At 40.5% G+C, this 19,313-nt stretch overlaps 1 protein-coding gene across 5 annotated transcripts in view; it reads right to left on the bottom strand.

Annotated features, from left to right (window-relative positions):
• Positions 1 to 19,313, bottom strand: part of XPNPEP1 (X-prolyl aminopeptidase (aminopeptidase P) 1, soluble) — a 56,531-nt gene that overhangs the window by 29,826 nt on the left and 7,392 nt on the right. For 3 of the 5 annotated variants that reach the window (XM_008569944.1, XM_008569947.1, XM_008569946.1), the window contains exons 2-3: positions 17,604 to 17,692; positions 10,128 to 10,252 (exon numbers count right to left, since the gene is read on the bottom strand). In XM_008569944.1, the coding sequence (XP_008568166.1) occupies positions 10,128 to 10,252; positions 17,604 to 17,692 (214 nt within the window). Of the gene's footprint in view, positions 1 to 10,127; positions 10,253 to 17,603; positions 17,693 to 19,313 lie in introns of those variants that run through there. The other 2 variants (XM_008569945.1, XM_008569948.1) reach the window with 2 other exon arrangements.

Genomic DNA, 19,313 nt, shown 5'->3' with positions numbered 1-19,313 from the left:
TGTTTAACTTGGGATCCATACAAGGTCTGGAGAAAGAACATCCAGACATGACCTAAGTGGTCAACACTCCAGAAAGACATCGCTGAGTGAGGTTGGCTACGGCCTCACCTCCATAGCGACAGGCTCATCAGAGGCCAGACAAACACTGGGCCCGGGCCGGCCACTCCTCTTCTCCAGCCATGATGGTGGCAAAGCCCAAGAATACTCTCCCCAGAACACAGCAGAGGGCCTAAAATAAACCAAAGCCATAGCATGCTAGGAAAAAGAAGCACAGCTGTTGGCTTTTTCTCCAAAATCACCCACTTCTCTCCATCTCTAACAAAAGCACTAAGTCCAAACCTCCATCATCTCTACCTGGACCACTGCCCTACAATCCACTCTGCATACATATTCAGAAAGAACTTTTCAAAACATGCATGCATGCGTGTGTGTGTGTGTGTGTGTGTGTGTGCGCGCGCGCACGCGCGCATGTGTTAGAGCATGTTAGCGTCCTCCTAAAAACCCTCCAATGGCTTCCTGTCATATACTTAATATAAAATCTAAACCCCAGTTCAGTCCCGAAGGTACCACCAGATCTGGCCCTGTCATCCTCTCAGAGCTCTCCTCCCACTCTCCCTCCACCCATAACACTCCAGTCGCACGGGTCTCCTTTCTGCTCTTTGTGCATTCTGAGCTCGTTCCTGCCTCCGGGCCTTTGCACATGATTGTCCTAGTGCCTATAAAGGTCTCTCTCTGTTCATGGCACAGCTAGTTCCTTCTTGTCATTACATTTCAGATCAAACTGTCACTTCCACAGAGAGGCCTACCTAGACTACCCAGCTAAAATAGCTAGCTACCCAGCCACTTTTAACTCTCTATATAGCACATTTTCTAGATGTCTCTCTTCTTAATGAACTTCTTACATTTTTATTGTATTGTTCCCGCCCTCCGCTCCCAAATATAATCTCCATGAGATCAGAGTGTTTGTCTTATTTGTCACTGTCCCTGTATACAGCACAGGTGACATATAGTAGGTCCTCAACCAACACTTGCATTATAAATGAACAAGCATAAAGAGAGATGAACCCTTTTCCCTCTACCTAGTTAAAACTTTAACCATCTCTATGAAGATGGAGAAAAAGGCCATGAGCCAAGGAATGCAGGTGGCTTCTGAACGGCAAGGAAATGGATCCCCCCCACTCCCAGAGCCTCCAGAAGTGACATAGCCCTGCTTAATCATTTTAGACTTTAGGCCTCCAGAACAGTAAGACAATAAATTTGTTTTAAGGCACTACATTTGTGGTAATTTGTTATGGCCATGATAGGAAATTAATGCATTATCTAATAGGAAAAAGATCAGAAGGGATTATAACTGGGGTTTCAAATTCAAGTACCACAGGGTACAGGCAGGTAAGCCAAACGAGTACAGCAGGACAAGGAGGCATCTTCTCTAAAGAGAGCAGCTCTTACTCAGCTCTGATTCCTGTCATGCTGGAATGCAGGCCACATGTTGGCAACCTTCGATATTTCAGGAAATTCTAGAAATACAAGCGTTCATAAGAAATCACCCAATTATGAAATGCTGGCATCTAATTCAATGATATAAATAATACATAGCCAAATAAAGCCCATATGTAAACTACAAAAAAAAGAAGCCTTAGTCACTTCTCAAAATCCAGCTCAAATGCACCCTCTTTCACAAAGTTTTCTGACCCACTCCAGCCTTCAGAGAGGTCTCCCACGTCTCTGAATTTTACAAGACCATCCATGTTGGCATTTATCCATACCCTGCCTTGGGTGATGATAACAAATAATATTGGCTATGATGATTTAGCCAATATTGTTTGTTATCGGCTCAACACCTACTAGTTGCCAATAATTGTATTGATTTCTTCTCATTCTAAGCCCGACAGCAGCTCGGAAGGTATCATCCTCTCCATCTACAAATGAAAAAAAATGAAGCTCAGAGAAGTAAATTACTTACATCCTCAAGGCACCACCACCGTAAATGGCAGACTCAAGATCTGAACTCAGGTCTGACTTTCAGAAGCCCACACGCTTGCCATGCTCCAAGCAACCTCTTCTAATTTTGTACAGAGGTGTGCATATCTAGGCTGCACAATTGGATTATGAACTCTGAGGAAACAAGGAATACAAGGTATGCCCGCACTTACCTCTACCTTCATCAACCACATAACAGACCTCTCCTACAACCAAGAGTCAGACCTGTGTTTAAGCCTGGCTTCCCCCCTTACTAACTGGGTCAACCTTCTCATCTGTAAAATGTGGATGATACTAAACGCCCACCTTAGAGGGTTGAGACAAAGCAATTACCACATGTCAAGCATTTGATGAACTACAGCACTTATTACTATGCACTAGGCAATGAGCTAGACTCTATATGAAACATAAGAAAGTATCTTCTCAAAATGGACAATCTAACCAGCAAAATAAGACAGATATTCCATGAAACATTAGCACTAATAAACAGCCACATAAACTATACTAAATACGGTATTTACTACAGTTTCAAGGACACTCCAATCTGCCTTAAATCTGTCAGTCTAAACTCAGAGGTTTGACCTGAGCCACCATGGACAAGTGAGGGGGAGCAGGAGGCAATCCAGAGAAGGGGAAAGTGTGAGAAAGCCCAGAAGCAAGAGGCAAGAGGTCTGCGAAAGGGCAGAGAGCCGATTATCCTGACGAAAGTTCAAGGGAGCAGCAGCAAAGATTTCTGGAAAGGTAGTCTGAAGACAAATGGTCAAAGACCTCAAACATCATACTAAGAAGTTTAGCTTTATCTTGCAAGTTCCAGACAAACATTAAAAGTTGAAGAGAGGGTGGTGACATGACCAGAGCTGGGTTTTAAGAAGAGTGGTCAACACAGCCACACACAAAAAATGGCACAGGTAAGGAAGGCCGATGGCTGAGCACAAGATAAGCATGACTGAAGTTATTAGAGCCCACACTGGGGTGGCACATTTCCTCCTCCCTGAGTCTGGCATAGTGCCTCAAAATACCAAATTCTCAACAAAAATAAAACTGAACACGTAAGTGGCTGCTTGTCCACAGGAAATACCAGAGGTTAGATTGCAAACAGAGACATGGGCTCCTTGTTCCCAGTCTTTGGCAATTTTTTTTTTTTCTCTCCTAAATAAAACCAAGTCAAGGTATGTGGGGAAAACAAATAGCTGTCCAAAGATTCATGTTCCTTCCTTAGTATAGAAGAGTCACTGGAAAGTGGCTGCCCAGCCAGGACTTCATTTCCCAGGCCCTTTGCATCAAGGTGAGGTCACATGACTAGCTCTGACCAATGAAATGTGGTGAGAAGCGATGTCTGAGTCAGGGCTGTTAAAAATGGATGTGCCCTCTCCACACTCCTTTCCCTTCCACCAGCTGGAATGGTAGCACCACAGGATGGAAAGAGCCTGAATCCCTGAATCACTTTTCCTCCTGGTAAAGGAAGAAAACCCACCAACCAGCAACACTCACTATATACTGCACATGAATAAGAAATAAGGCTTCACAATACCAGGCCACTGAACTTTGAGATGTGTTACCACAGCTAGCATTATTCTAATTAACACAGTGGATAAAATCACTCAGGGATAAAAATCACTGCCCCCACCTCAGGAGAGAGCTTGTTTAAGAACTACAAAACAAGCAAAATGGGAAGCTGGCTCCAGCAGGAATGGAGTAGGGTCCAAAGAGGTTAGGAAAATCTGATTCATGTCTTCCAGAAGGAAGAAACATAAACACAGCCAAAAACTCACATTGGCAGAGTCAAATCCTGACAAAACGTGACCCTTTGACTAAGCCAAGCCCAAGAGCATAACATGGGGCCTTACAGATGGGGAGGATGAGGAACTAGGATTTCTAAAATGCAGTGTTGGTGCAGCTCTGGTCCCAATCAACGATTCTCCTGGTTTGGGGCCAGTGGTGCCCACAAATCCCACTGTTTAACTTAAACAGTACATGAAAGCATCCAGATTACCAGAGAAAATGAACAATTCCTCACTGTAAAAGTCCTCCTGGGCTCAAACTCACTAATACCACAACCTTTGTTCTGGGTTTAAAAAGAAGAAACCCTTAGAGTTGCAGAGGACAGAGAGAAGCAGACCACTGGAGTGCCAAGTCCTTGCTCATTATATATTTGGGGGACAGTTCCTCCCTAGCAGGGAGCAGTGTGTGGGTGTGTGTATTTGTTTTAGAAAGTACACAAAGGACAGAATTCAAGACTTCCCTTCACTTCTCCAACATACTCCCTTCCCACCAGTAGGAGCAAAGTCATCAACCTTGTATCTAGCCTGAAATGAAACAATTAGGAACAGGAGCCGCGACAACAGCAGCCTCTCTATTACTGAGGCGGCTGCTACGGCAGGTCACACACAAAGCCAGCCCTTACTCCTTGTTCTCACAACTCCAGCAAGGACCCAGAGTTGCACTTTAATAAAGTCACTCCAGCTATGCCCCTCCTCTCCGTAGGAACTAAAACGAGGAACCCATTGCTTTCTGTTGATAGTAACACACTCTCAGTCTCCAAACTTCCCAATCCCCTCTGCCACACACTTAGTCCAGATTCTACCACTTCTCCAAATCCTTCCCCTCTTCTCTGCTCCCAACACCAGTACCCAAGTCCAGGCCCTCTTTACCCCAACTCTGGGAGCCTGCAATGACCTCATAACAATTTTCTCTATTTCCAGTGTCTCCCTTCTCCAGCCCATACTAAACACTGCTCTCTTTGATCATGTCGCTCTCTTGTTCAAAGACTCTAATGGGGCCCTACTACCAAACAAAAACTTAAATTCTTAATTCTGGTGGGCAAAGCCACCCATGACCAGTCATGAGTGACTCATGAGTGGCCTTGATCAGGTCCCTACTTTTCTTTTTTCTTCAAGCTTATCATTATGCATGTTTTCCTACTTTCATGGTATTTCTTGTACATCTCTATCTCATGCATCCAAATTCTACCTGTTCACATTCCAGTTTAAATGCCACTTCCTCCATGAAGCCTTCCTTGATCCTGACAGCTTAAAATACTCCTTCTCACCTATGAATTCAGTAGAAATATGGAAACTAGTGCAGACCATTACGGTAACCACCAGCCACATGTGGCTACTGAGCACCTGAAATGTAGCTAACGTGACTGAGAAACAGAATATTTAATTTTATTTCACTTTAATTAACTTAGGTATAAATTTTAGACTGATACTCAAGATTCAGTTATTGGAAAACTTTTAAGTATGCTTAGAACAACGGATATTGTGAGTCTACTTTTCAACTGTAAATTTTACAAAATCTAAACAAGAATATTTCCAATGAAAATTTCACATATTGAGAAATTTTGTAAATGTAAAATGCACACCATATTTGAAGATTTAGTATGAAAAAAAGAAATGTAAAATATCTTACTATAATTTTTATGTTGGTGTTGAATGAAAGTATTTTAGATATATTAAGGTAAATAAAATATATTATTAAGATTAATTTCACTGTTTCATTCACTTTTTTTATATGGCTATGAAAACATTTAAAACTACATATGTGCCTCACATATTTCCAGTAGACAGTGCTGATTGAGTCCTTTCCTATGATGTTTACCAGTTTCCATTTGTGTTAGCATTTGTAATTGTGACTTACGTACTCTTTAATCTCTTTAAGGGGAATCTCATCATCTCTATAATAGTAATAACCATAACAACAATAATAGCAGATAATATGATAAGATTATTAGGTAACAAACATGCTTTCAGCATTTATATCTATTTAACTCATTTAATCCTGACAACAGCACTATCAGATGGATACTGTCACTATCTCTTTTTCTGGATGAAGAAGCTGAGACACAGAGAGTTTAACTGATGCTTATGATTTTGAAGCAACTAGTAAGTGGCAAATCTGGCCTCTGAATCCCAACAGTCTTTAGAGCCCACTCACCTACATGCTAATTGCCTGCCCTCTGCTTTTGCCCCAGAACCTAGCCCTGAGCAGGTAATGAGAAAACATTCACCAAACAAACGAAATACAACTTCCCTCACATAGGCAGCATAGACAGCTAAGCTACAGCAATAGAAATGACAAAGATTATAAAAGAAAAATAGCAGAGAAGTGGTGAAAATGGAGAGACAGCAAGGGTACAAGAGTACAACTTTGTGAAGTCTCAACAGTGACTTCTGCAATAAGAATGACAGTTAATATCGAGCAAGCCTGATTTTTTGTGTTTTCCGAATGTCGCTGGAAAACACATTTGTCTGGGATTGGACCTTCAGTTTCCTCATCTAGGGAAGAGCCATCTAATTCTGGTATTCCAGGATCATTAACAGGAAATGAAGAGCTGAGGGAAAGCCTGGAATATCCCCTGTGGTTTGGCCAGCCTCACTGCCATTCCCAAAAGGAACTGCTTTGGGTATATTAGGCCACACCTAATGTCAAAGATAGAACATTTTTAAAAATCAGTCAGGGTATCCAAAAATCAGCTTTATGATGACAAAAAAAAAAAAGATGGCTCAGGAACACCACCCAGTATCAAGATAAACTTGGCCTGGCTTGGCTACAAGAATGTCCCCTACTAGTAAACATACAGATTATATCCTAAATACAGGCAAAAGAAAACTCAAACTGAAATACAAAGTCTACAAAGCTTCCAACACACCATTAACCAAAAACCTTCAACTTTTAATTTAAGTAACATTCACAGGTCAAATCTTTCTATACAATGAGGCCACCTCTGGAGGTAAAGGTTTGCAAATAAAGTAGAGATATTAGGAGTCTTTAGCTGGGGCTCCATGAGAGCCCGTGAGACCCATTTCAGAGGAGAGATTCAATTTCAGACAACAGTGCCAGAAGATTTACAGAACAGCCAGAACAGCCCAAACAACTGCTAAATTATGTGCCCCAGTCGCAGGAACCACTATCCTGCCCCATACTGAGACAGGATGGTCTCAATCAAATCAGCTTAGGGCAACTGAACAATGCTTGTAAGGCAGAAAACGAAAAACGCCACTGGTGAATCCAGCAGAGAAGCCATGTGACATGAAGCTCAAGTCCAAAGGCTGAGGCCTGGGACCAACAGGAGGAAGGGAAGAGCTCATCAGAGGGGCCCCGGCAGAAGAAAAAAGAAATTCCTTGAAGACAAGGCCAGGGTCTGCCCTTCTTAAATAAGGGGATACCCAACTCCTCTCCTACTTCCAACTCCTACTATGAGTTAGGCCCAAGCTGTGTTGGCCAGCCTGATAACTCACCCAATCCTCAATCAAGGTGAACCTTTGTTTCCTACAAAGCTGATGAATCTTATATGTCTATTCTAGTGAACATACATGAATGGAAAGATTCCATTATCAAGCCCAACCCTCTCACCAGTCTATCCTCACCTCCCCACTGCCTATTAAATTTAACATTAATGTATCCAAACTCCACAGCTTCCTCATGAGCCACAAACCTTTCCAGCTTGATCCACTTTTCCTATACTCAGCCAGGCTGGACTGCTCTCTCACCTTGTGCTCTCTCACCTCCCACTTTATCCACCTCTACTTGCAAGACATCATCTCACACTGATCTCCCCCTCCTCTCCCCTCATCGAAGAGCAAGTCCTAACACACCATGGTATGAAAAGTGCTATTGTGGGTCAACATACAAAGGTATTCCATGTAACACCAGAGTCCCCTAGCCCACACATGAGATGACTGCAGGAATTCCATGGACATTTAAGTCTGCAAAATGCTGAATAATTTATCCCCTCCTTAGAGATGCACAGTACACATTAGCATATTATAGGCCCTGAAAAGTCCTGCAGTTAAGAAATTGTCAAATGGGCAAAGGCCTTGAATAGATATTTCTCCAATGAAAATACAGAAATGGCCAACAAGCACATGAAAAGATGCTCAACATCACTAATCATCAGGGAAATGCAAATCAAAACTACAATGAGGTATCACCTCACATCCATTAGAATGGCCACTATCAACAAAACAGAAAATAACAGGTATTGGTAAGAAGGTAAAGAAACTGGAACCCTTGAGCACTACTGCTGAGAATGTAAAATAGTGCAGTTGCTAACAGTATGGAATTTCCTCAAAAAATTAAAAATAGAATTACCGTATGATCTGGCAATCTCACTTCTAGGTTTATATCTAAAAGAATTAAAAGTAGGATCTCCAAGAGACATCTGCAAAACCATGTTCATTGCAGCATTATTCACAATAGCCAAGAGACAGAAGAAACGGAAATGCCTGTTGACAGATGAATGGATAAAGAAAACATGAAATCTACATACAGTTGAATATCATTCAGCTTTAAAAAAGAAGGAAATCCTGTCCTAGGCTACAACATGGATGAACCTTGAGGACATTGTGCTGAGTGAAATGGTTGAGGACATTGTGCTAAGTGAAATAAGTCAGTGGCAAAAAGACAAATACTTCATGATTCGATTCCAGTTATATGAGGTATCTAAAACAGTCAAACTTAGAAAGTAGAATGGTGGTTGGAGTTGTTTAAGGAGTATAGAGTTTCACTTTTGCAAGATGAAAAAATTCTAGAGATCTGTTGCACAATGATATGTGCACACAGTTAACACTACACTACTGTGCATTTTTAAGTGGTTAAGATGTTAAATTTCATGTTATGTTTTTTTACCACAATAAAAACTGTTCAGTTCATTTCACCATTTTCTTGACCACTAAAACATTGTTTGCGGAATATCTTATAAGACACAAAAGAACATGGTTTGGAGAACATTTTTTTAAATATCAAAGTGTCAGACTTCATGGTGCTGCCTCAAATCATCCAATCCCTTTGTTTATTCATTTCAGCCCTTCATTTGCTCCTAAGGCCGGGCAATCCCATGTCTCCTGGTAGGGGTCCAATCTTGAGACTGTCCCCAGGTTACCACAGGCCTGACATTGCCACAACCATGTGGGCTGGGATCTTTGGGGATGGGGCAGAAAGAGTCAGCCAGAGTGAACATCTTTTTCAACTCACAGTAATACCCTTATCTGCCAATCCCCCACTGCCCACCCCCGAAGCTTCCCAGTTTCTCTGCCTTTGCTCCTATTAATCCTTCTACCCAGGATCCCTTCCCTCCTCCTCCACTCCCCACCTCTATTTATTGAAACTCTACCCATCCTTCAAGGTCCAGTTCAAATGCCTCCCCCGCCCCATGAAGCCCTCTGTCATCCACTTCTCACCCTCAAACTTCCACAGACCTCTGTCCAGATTTTCTTGATAGCACTTACCACATTCTACTTTGCAATACAGACATGTGTATGCACATCTTAACTCCATTTCTAAACTGTATGCTTCTTGAGACCAGGAAAAATTCTCATATTTATATCATGCACAATACCTAAGGTAGTGCCTTGCACATAAGCAAAGGCTAGAAAAAACATACATACAGATGACTCTACGGATAAATAGCACTTTGTATACTGTTTCACCTCCCACTAAAACCACAACCACAGTGAGGGCAGAAATTCAATCTTAAACTCATCTTTGTAACCCTACAGTACCGTGATCATGGTATAGACACTTAAATACTTGCTGACTCAACAACCTCAGTGTAGATCCTGGAATCATTTCACCTTCCTGCCCTTCAGCCCTATCACATGAGGTGTCTGCCTCTCCAAACCCAATTCTCTCCTATTTCAGTAACTAGTGTTCTCAGAGGGAAAGGGCACTTATTGAGTTGCTCTCATCAAAGGTAGTGGTTGCAGGTGAGGGGATTCAGAATCATTCCTAATATCTGCTAGGGTAGAGATCCATGATGACTTTCTGACTGCTTTTCTGGCCATGTCCAAGGGAAGGGACAGTCTGGATAGGCAAAAGGTAGGCAAGGAAGACAATTCTGCAAGGGACAGTTTGGCGGAGGATATGGGGTGGAGTATGTCAGGATTTCTGCCCCTTAATTTGTCCACTAATTCTTCCACAATTTATTGAAAGCTGGCTAAATTTATTGGAAAAAAGCAAGCCAGGACCAAATCCACAAGCATTCAGTGAGACCCTATCAGACGTGGGTCCTTGTGTCAAGTCCTACAAGACATGTTAGGTTGTGGGCTGACAACTAGAATCCTATGAACACGTTAGGGCTGGGGGGAAAGACTGAAAAGAAAGGAGAGGCTGATGAGTTCCATCGTCAGCCTATCTCCACTCAGTACCTGGTGGGCATCTCCTGATGGGACGATGTAGGCCTGGACAGGCTCTGTCACGTACTCGGAGTTCCTCATGGCTTGTCTCAGCTGCCGAAGCAGCTCCGAAGTCACCTTTGGGGCCATTCTGCTGTCTGCAACAACAGGAGAATATGTTCCAAAACCAGCCTGCCCCCTGCAATTCAATGACCAATTCAAAGCAAGCAATAGAGAGAAGTGCTTCCCCACCTCCAGCTGCATCTTCAAACTGACCACCTCACCACCAGATCAAGCCCAAAGCTTCCAGAAATACTAATATTTACAGTTCTTAAATACTACTTCCAAATAGCCATTATGGCAAGAAAATTTTAGCTAATAATACTCATTTCTCAAATTGACTGTTTACCTCTTTCACTTCTAGGACTTTCTAAGTAGATAACTGAACAAGTACATAAAAATACAGTGTTTATCTGTGTTTACAGTAGTAAAAAATGGGGGAAATACATGATTGGTTAAATAAACTATAATACATACAAAAGCACACTATACAACCATTAAAAATTACACAGACCTAGAAAAAAGTTACATAGACCTATACTTCACTTGGAAAAATGCCCAAACAACACTGGTGGGTGATTAAAAACAGACAACAAAATAACACGTACAGGTTATTCTCACTTATTTAAAATTGTATATGTGCATATGCAGAGAGAAGTTTCTAGGAGAGTCACCAGAATGTTAATAGTGTTTAGTTACCTTTGGGTAGGTAAATTCAGAGTAATTATTATTTCCTTCTTGTTCTCTTTTCTGCTTTTTAAGTGTGACTGCTTGAAAAGAAGTTGTTTTATAAATATTTTTTTGTTAAAGAGCCAACCCCAGACTCGGAGTAGAAAGGTCAGTCCACTAGGAGTCAAAAGTCTTAAGATTTTTGGCGTTTTTTTCTTTTTAATTGAAACATAATTGAGTATACATATTTGTGGGGTACAGAGTTGACTATCAGTATTTGTGTACAATATGTGATGATCAAATCAGGACAGTTGGCATATTCATCATTATAAAACATACTTTGTGTCCATTAACCAATTTCTCACTAACCACATCCCCCCCTCGGCCTCCCCATCTCCTCCCTCTAATAACCACAGCTCTGTTCTCTCCTTCCAAATGTTCCAAGTATTATTGTGTCAGTTCTTTCTTTATTTATTTTTTAGCTCCCACATATGAGTGAGGACATACAGTATTTCTGCTTCTGTGTCTGGCTTATTTCACTTAACATAACTTTCTCCAAGTTTATCTGAGATGCTATGAATGGCAGAATTTCATTCTTTTTTATGGCTGAGTAGTATTCCATTGTTTATATATACCACATTTTCTTTATCCGGTCGTCAGTCAATGGACTTCGGTTGGTTCCAATTCTTGGCTATTGTAGGTAGCACTTCAATAAACATGGACTGCAGGTATCCCTTCACCATGATGATTTCCACTCATCTGGGTATAAAACCAATAGTGGGATTGCTGGATCATATGGTAGTTCTATCTGTAGTTGTTTAAGAAACCTCCATACTGTTTTACATAAAATCTGTACTAATTTACAGTTCCACCAACAACGTAGAAGGACTCCCCTTTCTCTGCACCCTCACCAGCATTTGTCATTCTGTCTTTTTGATAACAGCCAGTCTAACTGGGGTGAAATGATATCTCAATGTGGTTTTGATTTGCATTTCCCTGATGATTAATGATGCTGAGCATTTTTTACGTACCTATTGGCCATTTGTATGTCTTCCTTTGAGTTAAGTCTTTTTTTTAATCATAATTATTTTGTTTTTAATTGACCCATAATAATTGTACATATAGCTTGTCCATTTTTTGATTGGGCTATTTTCTTATTACTTAGTTTTGAGAATTCTTTATATATTCTGGATACAAATCCTTTATTAAATATATGCTTTGCAAATATTTTCTCCCCCCAATAATGAAGTCTTTAGTCTTATGTTCTAGTGAAAACTGCTACCAACTAGCTGTGCAACCTCAGAGAGAAGGGGACCAGGACATCAGTGTTCTGCATTCTCCTCTCTAAAATACAGTGAGATGGATTGGACCCAGGGTTTTCAAACTGAACCCTAAGTAGTCCTAGGAGTCCAGGGGAGCTTATCATCTCAGTAAAACCAGAGCTGTAATTACCAGCTCTAGAAAATACAAAATAGAAATAAAAATACAAAAGTCATTAAAAAGAAATATTAGGAACATTAAATGTGGTCCTACCAGAAATTTTTAAACTGTTAGGAATTTGTAATAGTCAAAATCAAAAGAGCATTGCCTCCTAATGAATACAAGAGGACTCTATTTCTATGTGATGAAGGCACACATAATATAAACTGACTTAAAACCACCTTAGTTCGTTCTTCAAAAAGACTTTTTCTCCACAAATATTGATACAGATTAACAGTTCTGATAAACATCATAGCTGTACTCCGATGGCTACATAACAAAATAACTTCACAAGAAACCAATTATAGAATAATAATGATCGTGCCTATTTTACTACATCCATATGCTAGCATAAAACTATACTATTAGAATTCAAAGTAGATAATAAGTTTTTCCAACTCATTTTTTAATAGACTTTATTTGTTTAGAGAAGTTACAGGTTCACAACTAAATTGAGCAAAACACACAGTTCAATTACAGAACCTGCCCCAACACACACACAGCCTCCCCCACTATTAACATCTCCCACCAAAGTGGTACATATGTTACAATCAATGAACCTACATTGACACATCATCACCCAAAGTCCATCATTTACTCTTCGGTTCACTCTTGGTGTCATACATTTTGACAAAAGTGTAATGGCATATATCCACCATTATAGTATCATAAATAGTATTTTACTGCCCTAAAAATCTTGTGCTCAGTCTGTTCATCCCTCCCTCCCCCCGTCCCGAACCCTTGCCAATAACTGATCTTTTTTACTGTCTCCACCATTTTGTATATTCCAGAATGTTATACAGTTAGAATCATACAGTACGTAGCCTTTTCAGATTGGCTTCTTTCACTTAGTAACATGCATTTAAGGTTCCTCCATGTCTTTTCATGGCTTGATAGCTCACTTCTTTTTAGCCCAGAATAATATTCCATTATCTGGCTGTGCCACAGTTTATTTACCCATTCACCTACTGAAGGACACCTAGGTTGTTTACATGTTTTGGTAATTATGAATAAAGCTACTATAAACATCCCTGTGTAGGTTTTTGTATGGATATAGACATCAATTCATATGGGTAAATACCAAGGAGTATATTTGCTGGATCAAATGTTAAGAGTTTGTTTAATCTGGTAAGGAACTTCCACACTGTCTTCCAAAGTGGCTATAACACTTTGCATTCCCACCAGCAATGAATGAGAGTTCTTATTGCTCCACACCCTCACCATCATCTGGTGTTATCAGTGTTTTGGATTTTGCCAACTCATTTTTAAAACAAATTTTAAAATTTTTTTTTATTTAACCAAAAATGTTCTAATGCACAATGCTATATACATAATGGAAAGTTACACTGAGGCAATTATATTCAGGTTATCTTCAGGGATTGATATCCTGACTCACTGTGGCTTATCCCCTGCTGGGTATGGATCCTTTTCAGTTTTTTTCTTTAACATTTTTGTTTGCTTCTTCCCCTTCATCATCACCAGCACTTGGGCTTCTATACCTCAGTTGTTATGGTTATCTCCAATAGATTTTCTAGTAAGGTACCATACTGATCTTAGGACTCATTGAAAAAGTGGCCCTTTCACCATCTACAGCAAGGGCAACTTCAGCTCAGGCCTCTGGGCTCCACCTCAGGAATCTTGGAAGGACAGAATACTCAAAGGGAGAGTCCCTGGACACTGTCCTACTCATGATTCAAGCAGGTCCATGTTCCTTGCACTGCATTTGCTTCTGAATACTAATCAGAGGGGAATCCTTTCCTTTTGTCTGATCTACTGAGCCTATAATTTCTCACCTATCAGAGAAAGAGGGATTGGAAGTATAAGGTCTGATCTAAGAATATATATCAACACCTCAATTGGGTTCAAAATGAAGATTATTGTGACCTCATAAGCTTGCCAGAATCTGAAAATTTTACTGTGATATCTTTCAAGACTTCAGAATAGATATCTCATGTTTCTGAACCATATTTCTGAGCAAGTTAACATTCTTAAAAAGAGTCAAGCAAAAATGAAGACTTCTTTGGAGCAGTATTTCAACCTTGGCTGCATATTAGAACTACCTGGGGAAGTTCTGATTTAATTGGTCTGTAGTGCAGCCTGAGCATCTGGAATTTTAAAAAGCATATGTATGATTGAGTCCAATATACTTTCTTCTATTGAATTGATTCAATTTGGCTTCTATTTGGGCACAGTCTGACTCAAGGATTTTGATGGTACTAACAGGGTGTTTATAGCACTGACACAGTATATATCAACATTATCAGTCACTAACTTCATCAATAAAGTCACCATAATCAACGGTAAGCACAAAATCATCGATTACAAACAGAACACCATCAAAGGCAAAGTGGGCCTGGGTAAAGACATCCTCTGTCTCCGGTCACCATAACCAGACCTTCAACACCATCACCTGCCTCATCATCACATTCCTCCTCTTGACTGACATATCAGGCCTCCTCAGAATCGTCGACACCATCAGTCTCACTGTATCTACTACAGTGGCATTTTCACACTTCCCTCCATGTTGCCACCTGCCCCCATCACCACTCTTAACACTTCCTCTCTTCCTTCCTCCTCATCCTTCACGCACATCACATTTGGTTGGTGTCCTTGGTCAAACGCAGCCACTTCTCTGTCACCTACATGAGACATGATTAAAGAATTCCCAATACCACAGCCAACTGGTAGGATGTGGCAAGGGCAGTGGCAGCATCAGAAAAGGCAACAGCACCAGTAAAGGTACCCATGACAGCAACAGGCCATGGCTGAGGCAAGAGGCTATGGCAGTGGAGGCAGCTATCATTGATGTGAATACAATGGGCCATGGTGGCCAAGGCAGCTGTGGCCATGAGGAAAACAGGCCTTGAAAGTCACTGAATGGGTGAGCAGCTGGAGCTGAGGAGAGGGCAATATTGGCACAATTCTAAATCCAAGCCATTTGAGGTGGTTGCAGTTGAAAAGGCAGCCAAAATGGAGGAAGTGAAAGTTGTGGCTGGTCACCCTCATGAGGTCTTTGTTATGAGGATTAAAGGAGTTGCTATATGTAAAGCACTTAGAAACAGTGCCTGGCACATAGTAAATGTTATGGACGTGTCTGCAGTTATTAGAATTAGATACACAATTAACTAACCATAAATGCAATGTGATAAATGGTGTAACAGGTTGAGTTTTCTGCTTCTCCTTAAGGCAGGGACCATGTCATCTCTGTATGCATTTATCTGGCCCAGCACCTAACACATACATATGCTCACTGGAAGATGGCCAAAAGAATGTCACAAAGTTGTGCCTAAGATCTTTTCATAGACCCAACATAATAAACAGTAATGAATCTTCGGTGAAAGAAGAAAGCTAGGATTTTAGAAGATGCAATATTATAACATCTGCTCATTCCACATCCTATTACTTTCCAGAAATTTTTAAAGTAGCCAAGAGCTAAACAGAATGTGCAGGAAAGTGGGAAGCCAAGAGCAACAGGCTGAGTCCATGATGTAGCATTAGCCTATACACTGCCAGATATTTTTAAATCATGCCTTAAAGAGAATGACTCATTTAAAAGTCTTTTGCATATGTGGGTCTGCTTTTAAAAATAAGTTCCCAAACCTTCTGCATTTATCACAAACAAGACTTTTCACTGCTTGTACATGAACAGCATACCACATTTACCTCACTGGGTGGCTATAATTAAACATGATAACGTGTATGAAAGCACCATGCACTGCGTCAAATATATTGTAGGACCTCAAAAAATACTTGAATCTGGATCTGAAGTGCCATCTGGGATTCCTACACATCTTGTTCTAAGAATAGAAGGGGCTAGTTTACTCCAATTTCAGCATCTTAGCACATGCACAGATGCTCTTCCAGCATCAATAGCTTTAGCAGTAGCAGTTTGTTTCTCTGTTACACAGCTGAGGGAGGGCCAAGGGCTTTACATACATTAGCAGTTAATTCTCACAATAATCCTCCAAGGAGGTTTCACTATTCCCATTTTTCACATAAAGAATAGGAGAGTTAAAAGGAATTAAGTACTGGCCCAAGACAGCTGGATCATTGGGATCCAAGACCCGAGGTCTATCCAATTCCCAATCCATGCTCTATTAAACCATATTATCTAGGGGACTTAATAGAGGCTTAAAGTGTCCTAAGACCAACAGAATCAAAACAAGTGAGCTCCAGTTTCCAGCTGGGATCTACAATCTCAAACGACTGATGCTCTCTACCTCTATCTCCTCATATATAATAAAAGGAAAGAAAAGTTCTCTTCCAACTCTAAATTTGATGATTCTATCTTTTCTCTTTCTTTACTTCCTCTTTTTCCTATTCCTCCTTCCTCTCCTACCTCCTAAAATGGCCCAAAATGTGCTGGATACCTCTATATTTTTAAAGAAAAAGGACTTAAAATTGCATACAGTTATAGCACTGATCTTCCAAAGAGAGATTAGATAGTCATAGTTTCTCATGCATTTCAAGGGATTAATTTTTCAGTCAGCTGAAAGGAAATGCTGTGTTTCTCTTGAGCAGTCCACAGAAAAGCACTGGTTTACATGAGACAGAAATATAGTAATACACCACTTTTCAGATTTCAGGTTTTTGGCAACCCATCAGACAATTAACCAGTTCTGGGGAGAAGGGATGGACCCAGAAATTTTTCCCAAAATAATTTTCCTAAATGCACACTCAAATAATAAAGCACAATAATATAAACTTTCCTCCTTTCATAATCTTATAATGAAAGTTAAAAGCTAATCAATAAAGGACTGTATTAGACATAGAGAACAAGATTAGAAAAACAAGAATAGTACATTTTCTTTTTTTTTTTTTTTTTTTTGTCTTTTTCGTGACTGGTAAGGGGGCCGCAACCCTTGGTGTGATGTCGCCCGCACCGCGCTCAGCCAGTGAGCACACCGGCCATTCCTATATAGGATCCGAACCCGTGGCGGGAGCATCGCTGCGCTCCCAGCGCCGCACTCTCCAGAGTGCGCCACGGGCCAGCCCAGAATAATACATTTTCTATAATAACCTATCTCGTCCACCACCATCACCACCCACAAAAGTGGGAAATGCAAAAAAACTATAATTCTCTAATTTATTACCTTAAAAAAATGGTAAATATATAGAAACAGGAATCAACCACCCAGGAAGCCAAAGGACAAAACGGTTTTTAACTTCCAGATACTCCCTCATCCCAGCCATGATCAATTACCAATTCCTTACCCACTCTTCTCACCCAACTCAGGGATGGGGTGGGGAGACCTAAAATCCTTGTTAGATGTTCTATCTAATTTACAGACAAAATTTTACCTGTTTCCACACCTGTGTCTCCTGAGCGAGTCACTTCGTTAGGTTCAATTATTCTTAAATTTCTCAGCTGAAAATCCTGGTAATTCGCCCTTAGAAAAAGAGAGAACAGGATATTGTAGACTTTGACCGCAGTAAATGTGGCAAGGCTCAGTCAGGAGGACATCAACTTGATTTAGCAGTTTTCATACATGAGTCAGAAGAACTCTCACCCCAATATCAGTGATGGAATAAATAAACATTTCAGATAATAAACTTGCAGGTGTAAAACATCATGATAACAGATTAATCTTCTCAGTTCTAGCTTACTGTTCATGAATTCTCTTCAGTTATGTCTAATCTCCTGTTTAACCAGATGAAGATTTTATTTTCAAAGACTACATTTTTCACTTGCACCACTTTTATCTGGTTCTTTTTCACATTTGTCTTTGCTTTCCTTATGGTGTCTGATTCTCTTACTTTGAGTTCCATTCTTTCTCTTAGTGCTTTAATCACTTTAACCCCTTATTTATAATTTATTTCAGACTTTCCATTAGAAAGTCTTGGGATAATAACCATCAAGTTTACTGGGTCTGCTGCATCTCCCTCTTACTGGTTCATTCCTTGTACGCTTTGTAACCTTTTGTTAGGAACTTATCTTCAGTAGAGACTATTTATCTATGAGAATAAGATGTGTCCTAGTTTGTAAAAGCATTACTGTCACTATTATTTGCTTCTGAGACTAATTTTCACATTAATTTCTTAACCAGAAGATTTGTGCACAAGCTTCCTGACCCCATATGGGGACAGTCTAATACCCAGACTCCAAGTGTGAAGACCCACATCTGCATCTGATAACCTTCTCAGGCTCAGCTTACCAATGTACCATTCGGGCTTTAAGTTCCCTCTAAATTTCCAACACCTGTGGATTTCTCTTTCAAGTTCATTCAAAGAATATTTATTGAGTACCTTTCATAATCCACACCCTATTCTAGACATAACAGTGAACAAAATAGACAACATTCCTGACTTCAAGAATTTTACACGGGACAGGGGAGGTGGTGAGGAGGATAGAGGAGAGAGGAGGTAAAACAAGTACACAAATGTCAGGCAATCAGTACATGGTCTATGGGAAAAAAGTAAAGCAGAGCAAAGAGAAGAAAGTGTCAGGGAGGTTAAGGGGAAGGGTTATTTTATGTGGGGTAGCCAGGAAAAGCCTCTCTGATAACAAATGAGGGAGCAAACAAGTGAGGGAGCAAGCCATGAGAACGGCTAGGTGAAGAACACCCCAGAAAAAGAGAATAGCAAGTGCAAAGGCAATGAGGCAGGAGTATACCTGGTACACCTGAGGAAAAGCAAGGCGGCCAGTGTATTTGAGTGCCAGGGGATGGGAAGGTAAGTGGTTAGGAGATAAAGTCAAAGAGGCACCCGGGGACCTACTGTAAGCCATAGAAAGAGTTTGGGATTTTACTCAGCTACGACCTTAAAGGTAATTCAGTTACAATTTATATTTATAAGTTTGTAATTTAACCACATTTTTATGTGTTGGTAGAGGCTGGGAGGTCCACATTAGCTCAGTCTACCACATGGCCAGACAGAAGACCAGACATTTTTACCAATCAGTCCAGGCCTGCTCTCATATGGCTTCTACTTGAGTTTCACTGGACAGAATTAGATGTTAACTGGGGGAACCATATATCCTTTCATAAAAAGTAAGACATCCCAATATCTCTT

The sequence above is a fragment of the Galeopterus variegatus genome, unplaced genomic scaffold (assembly GCF_000696425.1).
Source record: "Galeopterus variegatus unplaced genomic scaffold, G_variegatus-3.0.2 Scaffold546, whole genome shotgun sequence".
Taxonomy (NCBI): Eukaryota; Metazoa; Chordata; class Mammalia; order Dermoptera; family Cynocephalidae; genus Galeopterus; species Galeopterus variegatus.
The sequence above is the reverse complement of the archived record's forward strand: the minus strand, read 5'-3'. Positions and strand labels throughout refer to the sequence as shown.